At 38.0% G+C, this 11,210-nt stretch overlaps 1 protein-coding gene across 1 annotated transcript; it reads left to right on the top strand.

The window, feature by feature from the left end:
- Positions 1-5,518: 5,518 nt before the first annotated feature.
- On the top strand, positions 5,519-11,210 carry LOC104113927 (putative methylesterase 12, chloroplastic). The gene is made up of 6 exons (XM_009624247.4): positions 5,519-5,656; positions 5,771-6,099; positions 8,055-8,297; positions 8,401-8,544; positions 9,723-9,857; positions 10,726-11,210. The coding sequence occupies exons 2-6, from the start codon at positions 5,830-5,832 to the stop codon at positions 10,996-10,998; spliced, it is 1,065 nt and encodes a 354-aa protein (XP_009622542.1). The 5' UTR covers positions 5,519-5,656; positions 5,771-5,829; the 3' UTR covers positions 10,999-11,210.

Genomic DNA, 11,210 nt, shown 5'->3' with positions numbered 1-11,210 from the left:
CATTATCATCAACTCAACAAGTAAAACGTCACTCCAAATCTGATCGATCAAAATCGACCTTGTTATATATATACAAAATTGCCTACGTAATTAATTTACAAATATGGAGAATTAGACTCTAAGCTTCTGGGTCGGGGTCTTCCCCACCCTCGGACCTGCTTTTGCTACCATCATCGTTATCATCGTCATCATCATCAGAAGCCAAGGCTTCAGCTTCCGCTTCAAGCTCTTTTGCCTTTCTTACCTCTTCGGTAAGGTCGAAACCCCGAGCATGTATCTCCTCGAGGGTCTCCCTCCGAGATCTACACTTAACAAGTTCGGCAACCCAATGAGCTCGAGCATCGGCAATCTTCGCCGCTTCCCGGGCCTTCCACCTGAGCGGCCTCAGCATCAGCTCGATATACAGCAATAGACTTATCTGCCAAAACTTTCGACTACTCAACCTCCGCCTTAGCCTCAGCAAGTCGTATCTCAAGCTCATCGATTTTCTTAGCCTGAACCGATACCTTTTGCTTGACGTTTCGAAGCTGAACATCGGCTGATAATAACTTTGTTAAGATGGTTTCTTTCTCCGCTGCCAGGCAGTCAATAGTCTCCTTCCACTGGTTGCATTCGGCCCGGATTTGATCGACCTCCTCTCGAAGTAGCCCGATCTTCTCAATCTTTTGCTGCAACTGAGACAACGGAGGGTTAACTTCCATAGTCGAGTCGAACCCATACTTTAACAGAACGAGGCTCAACTGCTGATCGAGCTCGACCCTTTTTTCACGAACCTTAGCCAAATCCGCTTGAAGATCCTTTATAGTCTCCTCCTTTTTGCTACAAAGAAGCCGAAGGTCATCTCTTTCACCTAGGACCTTCCGGAGTTCGGCCTCACACTAGCTAAGATCAACTCGAAACCTACCGATGGCCTGCATAGTTAGAAACTGTCATCAACACCAATAAAACAAAGAAGGATCACCGATATCGGAACCGTCAAGTATGGAAAAGAACAAAGAAGCCAAGTATGGAAGAATCATTACCCGAGTAATAAAACGCTGAGCTTCCTCTAACAAAAGAGAAGCATCACCGATATCGGAACTGTCATCAACACCAGTAAAACAATCCTTAAAAGGATCCGCTGCACCTGAGCCAGCACCAATATCGGGAGTATTCAGCTCTCGAGCCTCCTTCAACGCCTCCTCAGAAAAAGACGGAAGAGAAGGTGAATGACCCATTGCCATTGCCCCGAGCAAATCACTCGGAGTACTTCGATCGAGACTTAGGTCTTCGGAACCAACCCCGATGGGCACGGCCGCCATCGGCTCAGCAACTCTAGCAACCTCGACTGCCTCCGTAGGTCGGACTACCAAAGCCGAGGAGCTATCTTCTTCTTCTCCTTCCTCCCTCAGTCGTTGGACCGAGTCGATCGAAAGGGCAATGATTTTTCTCCTCACCTTTCGAGTTTTGGGCTTAGGGTCCTCCGGCCGAGAGGAAGCCCTTCGTTTCTTTTCTTTTCCCAGTTCCAGGACCGGGGACTTGTTTCCTTCATCACCGCTCAAAGGCCTCAAAACGGTATCCCTAGTTACACCTATATACAAAGGAAAAATCGATAACGAAATGAACGCAGAATATACCTCGAGGGAAACAGGAACCAAACCTCACCATGATTCTTGGCCTCCCATCTACCTTTAGCCAAATCACGCCAAGTGCGCTCGACATAGGATGAAGTCGAGGCTAACTTTCGAACCCAATCCTCGAGATCAGGCACAGCTTGTGGCATCCAAGGTGCAGCTGGACATCAGAAAATAATATTAACAAAAACGGAAAAAGACACGAAAAGCAAACATGAATCACTTACGGTCGAAATTTCATTTTTCAGGAAACGACATCTTTTCCTCTGGGATAAGATCACGAGTCCTCACTCGAATATATCGATCCATCCAACCTCGATCCTTATCTTCATCAATGCTCGACATCAAAGCCTTCGACGCTCGACGGTGTAGCCTAATTAGTCCACGATAAATCTGAGGCCGATACAGTCGTATAAGGTGGTTCAGAGAAAAATCCAACCCTCCGGCTTTGATAGAGAAGAAACGCAATAAGATGACTATACGCCATAAGGAAGGATGAATTTGGTCGAGGGTGACCTGATATCTCCTACAGAAATCAAAAATCACGGGATCGACAGCTCCCAACGTAAAGGGATAGGTGTAAACACTTAAAAATCCCTCCATATAGGTAGTGACGCTCTCATCGGAGGATGGGATTTGTAACACAACCTCAGAACCCCAGCCGCAGTCTTTTCTGACAGCCTCGAGGTGAACCTCCGCTATAGAGCACGTATACATCGATACGTGTTCACACCGACCCGGAACAAACGAAGGGTTCTCCACCCTAAAATCAGTTTTTAAAATACACGGGTCGGGAATATAATCTTGAACGGACGGCTCCGTCGGCGCCTTATCGTCACACGGCCGTGAGGAGGAAGCTTTCTCCTTGTGAGGTACGATTTTTGAAGTTTTCGCCATCAATATGAGAAGAAAAAGTTGCAAAGGAAGGTGAAAGAGGGGACAACACCAAAACTCTGGTATAAGCGGCACTAAAGCAACGAATTAGAGAAAATAATCAAAGAGAATTTGGGAAAAGAGGAAGCACAAAAGTGGAAAACATTATATGGGAAAACTATTTATAAGGCATGGCGATTCGTTTCTAGCGGTGGCTGACCACCGACTGACACACATTAAATGCCTCGATAAAACCAAATCGATAGGACAGCTATCACGCACGTCATAGTCAAAGTCGATGGAAATGTCATCATTGATTCGGTCGAACCTTAGGGAAATCACATCGTTTCTCGTCATCTCCTTTCCAAGAAATGAGGGGGCTATCTATATACGGTTAAAACCAATCCTCGATCATAAAGATCGATCGAGGATGGAATCTCAGTCAAGGGGTATCTTCATGGAGAACCCGAACGAATTCCGAGATGGGGGCGTCGAGCTCGGGGCGTCCGAATCGACCGAGGTAACATCGACCGATACAGGTCCCGAACATCGATGCCCGAAAGTGATCACCAAGCTCGAAACCAAGGCCGAGGTTCCGATCCGACACCGAGCTCGAGTCGGTATCGAGCTCACAGACAAAAAGCTGTTACAACCGCACTAAATGAGAGAATCTTGGTGGGTATTAAGGAGGAGACACACCATCATGGGTCCTCCACTAGTAATATTATTCTATTATGTTGCTATAGATAAAGTAGTGATCCTTGGCTATAAAAGGCAAGATAGATTGTAATAGAAGACATCTTCCATGGGATTAAGAATTCATTGTGTTTATCTTTCTAAAGCTCACTAAATATCTTTGTTCATCATTTACTATTTTGCGTCATAAATTCGTGTATTGTTATCTTCAGATCAAAGGAATCTACTTATCCTTAGAACCATACATAAATTCAACGTTATCCGATTTTTCGGGTAAACACATTCAAACACAAGTTACAACATTCAAGCATCATTCAATCAAGTCTAAACATTATATTTTCGTTTGTTTTGTGCCTACGTCTTCTTGGATTGTTTATTAGTGCCTTGCCTTTTTAAATATTATTTCCTCCTTTTTATTTATATCTATTAGTTTGAGCGACACGGATTTTAAGAAAATTTCTTTTAATCTTGTGTCCTTAAATTAAGTTATGTGTAATGTACCAAAACGACAATTGAATTTTGTGGCTTTAAACATATAGTGTGGAATGCTGGAATTAAAGAATTATTAAATATAAAAAATAACATTGTTATTTGGTTTAAATAAGTAAAAAACAAACACATAAATCGAAAAGAGGGAATAGAACTTTACTCTTTGAGTCTTGACTCTTGACTAAACTTTCAAACAAATCTGCGTTATAATAATCTATTTAATGTAATCTTGGTCCTTTTCATCTCTACTCAACGAAAGTTTATACATCTCAAATCTTAATCATAATTGTCCAGCCCATTCGCACATGTTTTCAAGATATTTATTTTCGTTGTTATAGTTGAGATTCGAATAAGGATCTCACACCTCATTCAATATCATCAATGAAATCCTTCCATTAAACCCCGTTATCAAATCACCTTTTTTAATTTTACAAATAGTATAAAAAATCTCGTTGCTATGATAAAAAAAAATTTAAATTTTTTGAATTCTTTTTTTTTTAATGTTCTTTTGGGAATAGTCAAAAAATGTGTAGCATTCTCTATTTTTGATTATTTTGCTCATTCTTTTTCTTTTTTCCTTTGTAAAATTAGATTTGAAACTCTTCATACTCTTTTATATTTTTTTTCATCTTTCTAAGATACAAAAAGTTATCACTCCTTTTGAAACAAACTAAAATAAGCCACAGAGAATGAAACAAAGAGAGAGAGAGAGTATCATATATTGCGAGTTTTTTTTTTTATTTCAATAGATCATAACTTTGGTCATATGTTTCATTCTTACAAAATATATATTGACTTATGAAAAAGGTTTATTCATATAACTCTAGGGGTGGTTTGGTACGAGGTATTAGAAAAAATAATACAAGCATTAGTTCAACCTGTTTGGTATCTTGTTTGGTATATTTTTTCAACCTGTGTATAACTAATACTTGTATTAGTTATACATCATACTTGGCATTATCTTATGTATATGTAATGCATAAAAAATCATGACATTAGTAATACCAAGGCTACTAAAGCATGCATTAGGTTGGTTAAAGACAAAATTATCATTAAAGTCTCTTAAAGCTTGAGAATATGAAGGGTATTTTTGTAAACAACTATTTTTATTAAAAATTATGCAATGCATTATAATTTTAATACACCACACCAAACAGTAAATAAGAAATAATATCTGCATAACTAATGCTTGCATTACTAACATATACATTACTAATCCATGCATTACTAATACAACTTATTCCGCACTATTCTTATACACCTTACCAAACGACCAATAATAGATTACATTCTACATTAGCGTTTCATATGGTAAAAAAATCGAAAAATCGGAATAATTTTTTTTTTTGTTGAAAAATTGAATTCAATCGAACTATGAACACCACTGCTCGACTCATTTTAGAAATGAAGTAAAAACTTCTAGTTAAAAAACAAATTCACTTATGGTAAAGCTCTCTTTGGCTACTAGAGACAGTACCAAAAAAGATAAGACAAAAAAACCAGAAACTTAAACAGCAAAATGGTGAATATCCAGTTTTGTGCAGTTAAAAGTTACCACAGAAACTCACAAACCAGTTTTCAACATCACAGAGAAAAAAACAAAACAGAAGTAGAAACTCGAAAGTGACAGAAAGAGAGAGAGAGTCAGTAAAGTACGTTGGCAAAAAAAAGGGGGGGGGGGGGGGGGGAAGGCGGGGTGGAAGGGGAGAAAATACGAAGAAGCATTGAATTGTTTAGTTGAATTGAGTTGGTTTTGAGTTGTTTTTTCCAGATTTTCCTCCTCAATTAAATAAATTAAAAACTCCACCTCGCTTCCACTTCCATCTACTGCTACATCAAAAAACGTCGTCGTCTTCTAGCATACCAAGAACCTGCAACTCCATTTACAGTGCCCAAATTGCAGTTTTTGGTCACTTTTTGAACAAAATAATTTCTGGTTTTTGTCCATTTAATTGAATTTCAATCTTTTGGAAATAATTTCTGGGGTTTGTGCATTTAGTTGAATATTAATCTTTTAGACAAAAAAAAAAATCAGTATCTTTTGGGCAAAATAGTTTCTGGGTCTTGTACAAATTACTGAATTTCAGGCTGCTTTGCAGATTTCTGGCAATTAGGCAAAAAGAAATCCTGGGTATTGTGCAAGATTGAATTTTGAGAAATGGGTAATAGATTTATTTGCATGACGAAGAAGGATATAAAAGAAACAGGCAAAAATGGAATAGGGTCAAGGAGTAAGAGGAATGAGAGATCAAAGAGGAGGTCATTAATGGAAGAAGAGTTGCTTCATAGGCAAGCTTTATCAATGGCAATTCAGCAGCATCAATTGTCTCAGAGATTTGATGGTGGGTCCATGTCTAGACGTATTGGATCCACTAGCTCTCGCCGCCGCAATGATTTGCCTGATCAGTTAGCTTCTAATTCAAAACAGGTATTCACTCACTAGCTTCTGCTTTATATGTCAGTCTTGTTAATTCACTGTCAAGACTTGCTTTTTTTGAAGTAGAATTTGTATAGTGGACTCAAGTAGTTTGAGATTGAGGTATTGCTGTTGTTTCAAAACTTGTTTCTCTTTTATTCAGTTCTTCAGAGTCCCTTCTTCGTTATATATGTATATAGTATACATTTTGATGTGGTTGGTCATGCTTTATACTAGAAGTTGGGATCTGTGGAGTGTGAATAATGTGGGTCTGAGTGGAAAGTTTCTTCCTTTTTGTTTTTGTTTTATTCTATAATGAATTGGTGGTGTAGAGCTGCAGAAAGTTGAAAAGTAGAATCTTTTTATATCTTGGTGGTGGATATGATAGCTTTCTTTAAGATTCGTGATATTGCTGAACAGCGGAAGTGCTCCTGAAAAGGAAATAAGTCAAAGGCACTTTTTGTTGCTAAAAGTGAAAAGCTTTTATCCTCACTTTTTCTCCCAAATTAGCTCATTCCATCACTAGACTAATTAACATTGATTTTAAACTTAAAGTTACATGGATGAAGTTCACTTTCTTCTCTACCAAATATAGAAAAAATATGTTAGAAGGAAAGAAGAAAAACAAAAAGATTCATCCTTCTCCTTTGGGTTTTTCTTCTTGTTTTTGGTTATTGCTATATTATTTTGCCAAAGTGATTTTTGAAACCCAACTTTAGGTTCTTCCCCTTTGTTTGTCGATTTCTTGTGGCTGCAGTCATGTTTGTGGGAAGTATACTGTTTAACTTCTTCCAGAGCTTTGAAAGAACAATTCTATAATCAATGTTTCTCTGGCTGGAAAGTTTCTTTTTTTGTTTTATTTTTCTGTCTTTTTTCCAAATTAATAGCTAATCTGTACTACTCTTTGTCCATGTTAGGTGTAAGAGGTCCCAAAAATAGTGCAATCTCCCTGAATTCTTTCACTATCTTCTCAGTCTCATTGTTTTGGATAAGCAATTGTAGTATAAGATATCCCTGTGCAGATTAGATTGTCTGGGTTGGTTCTAGAATTTTTACTTGACTGGTGGGTGGGGCAACTTGCTCAAGATTATGGAATTGTGTAAAGAAAGATCTTTTAGGTGTTTCTATAAGCAAGTATAGAGAGTTTGAAATCTATGATCAGTCTCAAGGTTTAGCTGTCTGGTTATGTGGTGTGTACTGGAATTCGCTGCGGAAGCCATATCCGCAAGTACACGCCGTATGCTGCTCGGGCTGTCCGAAAATGTCTCCGGGTGCGTGTGGGATCCTACAAAAGTAGTTTATTTTTGGAGGATCCGATACGGGTGCGGCAACATTTTGGAGAGTCAGCGCAACACGGCAACATAAAGTGTAAATCTTATCTCTGGTTCATCTTGTAAAGTGTCTGAATCCGCATAGATCAGTTGTGACTCAACAGATATAGTTTATTCTCAATCCATAGGGTTGGACAAAGTTACCTTCAGAATCAGTGTGCAATCTAGACTATCTGCATAGTGCAGCATATCTATGTTAGGCAACAGCAAACTAGGTGACCCATCACTTTTTCTAATTTAAATTGCTGTTTTTGTTTTCAGGTTCAAGTATTCCTGCCTTGTATAAGGCTCTTAGCTTACTGTTAGGCATTCTGCTTTCTCACTAGCTTTAACTTCTCCTGCTATAGATGTAGATATAACACTGATTGGAAGTTTATATGTTAAATACGGATATGATTTAACTCAAGCTAAACATCAGAGTGGTTGAAGAAGTTCAGATTCATCTAAGTGATCATGTTTATTGCACATAATCAGTGGGAATATTTTGAAAAATATTAAAGTAGAAAACATAACAACATGCCACTTAATGAAGATAAGGAGACACCTGAAATCCAACTACTATCAATAGCTTTTTGGCAAACTCTAGACAATGTTCATGTGGCACTGCAATTACCTTACAAAATTTATGCTGTAAAGTTACCTGCAGAGTTTTTGGAGAACATCAAAACAAAGAAATTTGTTTTGATACATGGAGAAGGATTTGGAGCTTGGTGTTGGTACAAAACCATTGCTCTATTGGAGGAAACAGGATTGGTCCCCACAGCCTTAGATCTAACTGGATCTGGCATTGATCTGACAGATACAAATAATGTTACAACTCTAATCGACTACTCAAAACCATTAATTGATTATCTGGAGAACTTGCCGGAGGATGAAAAGGTAAGATAGATTTGGCAGAACTTTCTAGTCCTTTTTCTACCATGAATTTTGGCAAAGACGATTTCACATATATTCTGAAGATATTATGCGTATATTTTTTTAGGTAATTTTGGTCGGTCATAGTGCTGGAGGTGCTTGTGTTTCCTATGCTTTAGAGCACTTCCCCGATAAAATTGCAAAAGCTGTATTTCTTTGTGCCACAATGATATCTGATGGCCAGAAGCCTTTTGATGTGTTCGCTGAAGAGGTACGCATGCCTTACTTTCTGGACATCACATAATAATTACCGAGAATGACTATAAACCATTCAGTCCAAGGCTCGATTGGCTAACCTGTTGAACTACTTATCTGCACGTTTTAAACTGCAGAGTTTAAAAATACATTGTGCAGCACCAGAGTTGCTCCCGGTATTTGAGGACAACAACACATACCATATCACGAACATGGTTTATTGTCATGCCTTCTGAAAGCACTGTTTTGGTTGTGATGTCTTCTTGTATGATATTCTTGTTTTGTTATATGTAGTGGTTGAAGTTATGAGATTTTCTGCAGAACAATATGCTAATATGTCATGCATATGATCCAGAAAAGGGAGGTCAAAATACTGTATTTGAAACTTCTATAGTTCTTATACATGATAAAATAGCACCAAACTGCATAGCCAGTAACTGAATGCAAATTTTTGGTATTTGTGGTCAGCTAGCAGCTTTAGATATAATGCATTCATAGTGTGTTTCCCTTTCCTTTAACTTGCCTTGTATTTTTGGCTGAAAGATATTTCCTCTTTCCCTCAATGTCGTCCTTGTTCTTATGAGCTTAACTTAATAAACCTTGTAATAATAAATAGGAACTTTGCTAGTTTTTGAATATCTGACCCCAATTTGTATATATTACTAAACAAAAGTAGGGGGCTGGTACATAGAATAGAGCTCAAAAGGTAAGAAAAATAAAGTACAATAAGAGGTGATGTCTGATATTGATCTCTATCTCATCAGTTCAGTCCACATCCCAAATCAGTGTCCTACTGACTATCTAGTTAATATGCTTGCATATATATATTTAAAATCCTATTGCATCATGATCTGCTGAAGATGGGACTGGGTATGACGACCTCACTGCAGACTGATGTAAGAATTTGTATGAGTTTTCAACAGACAAATCTAAGTTCAACCATGCCATAATGTGCTTCATGCACGATTCACGACGTTTAAAGAAGTAGCAGATGTGTATTGCAAAATTACTGGCAGATGTGTATTGCAAAATTACTGGCGGATTAAGCGTCATTCACTGTAGCCTGTCGATTTTAACTCATAAAGGATTTGCTTTGTCATAGAAGTAAACCTGCTGCTGAGATTACTTCGACTGTCAATAATTGTTTTCTATCTCCTTTCCACTTTGACGTGTCTATGGGTGATATGTTTGCAGCTTGGGTCCGCAGAGCTATTTACCCAGGAGTCTAAGTTCTTAATTTACGGGAATGGTAAAGACAAGCCTGCTACTGGCCTCATGTTTGAGAAGGAGCAAATGCATGGGCTATATTTTAATCAATCTCCTACAAAGGTACTTCCTTTATACAAGTCGCAAGGATTCTTCCATTACCTATGCTAATCGCTTAACTTAAATCTTCCATAGTGTATGGCAATGTGCTTTGTATGCATTATTCTATGCTGTTAGAAAAATACAGATTACAGAAAAATACAGAGGCATCAACATGCAGCTTCTCTTTCTCTCTCTCTGGGAGTGGGAGTGCAGTATGATGAAAAACATAGATGACATAAATGTTTCTTGTGTCATATACATCACCTTAAGGAAACAGTTAACAGCAACCTTCAGAACGGAACATACAATATCAATCTCAGTTCTTGTTGCTCTGATGCATGAATTTGTTCAGGTTTATTGAGCTAACAAGTTTCAGTAGAAAGTAATATGGGATTGTACCTGCTTTAAATTTCCCGAGAAATTCGGCAAGCTTTCCCAGGATATGATTATTTACACCACAACTGAAAAGAAAATGAATGGTAAGACTTCCACATACTCCAGGTGGAGCTAATCATATGTACGGAAGATAGAAAGCATGAAAGATATGTGCGGAGCTCGACCAACATTCTCCTTTTTGTACTAGAGTATACACTCATAGCACCTCAAAGAGCTCAAAGTAAAATACATAAAACTGAAAAGGGGCTCTTTTATAAATGTATTGGGAAGAATTTGTCACATTACATAGTTTGATCAGCAGCGCCTTGGTATAAATTATGATTCTGACATCTAACTAAAGCCCATTCAGGAAGTTAGATTATTGCCAAAGAGTCCTAGTGTGTATGTGATGTCTATCTAGACGTTTTCACATTATTTTATTGAAACTCAGAGAAAAATGTAAATCGATGGTTTCACGAAAATACATCACTAACGCACTATATAATGATTACAGGACGTTGCTTTGGCAATGGTTTCTATGAGACCTATTCCCCTTGGTCCAATGATGGACAAGCTATCACTGACACCTGAAAAGTATGGAGCTAGTCGAAGATTTTATATCCAGACATTGGATGATCATGCTCTTTCACCAGATGTCCAAGAAAAGCTTGTGAGGGAAAACCCTCCTGAAGGAGTTTTCAAGATCAAAGGGAGTGACCATTCTCCATTCTTCTCAAAGCCACAGTCGCTGCATAAGATTTTGGTCGAAATTGCTCAGATTCTATAGTGTTAGTTTCCTTTAACAAGAACCAGGGGGGAGTTTTCTTCATAGAGAAAATGGCTTTCCTAGTTTCTTGTGGAGGCTGTAGAATCCATGAGGTTGTTGGTTGTACAGAAGACAAAAATGGCTTGGCTTGTTTTATATCCATATTCATATTTTCTTTCACTTCTAACATGAAAGATATTTGTTCATAGTTGAAATATTTTCTTGTAGTTAAA

This window comes from Nicotiana tomentosiformis, chromosome 6 (genome assembly GCF_000390325.3).
Source record: "Nicotiana tomentosiformis chromosome 6, ASM39032v3, whole genome shotgun sequence".
In the NCBI taxonomy this organism is placed as follows: domain Eukaryota; kingdom Viridiplantae; phylum Streptophyta; class Magnoliopsida; order Solanales; family Solanaceae; genus Nicotiana; species Nicotiana tomentosiformis.
This window is presented reverse-complemented; position numbering and strand designations above follow the sequence as displayed.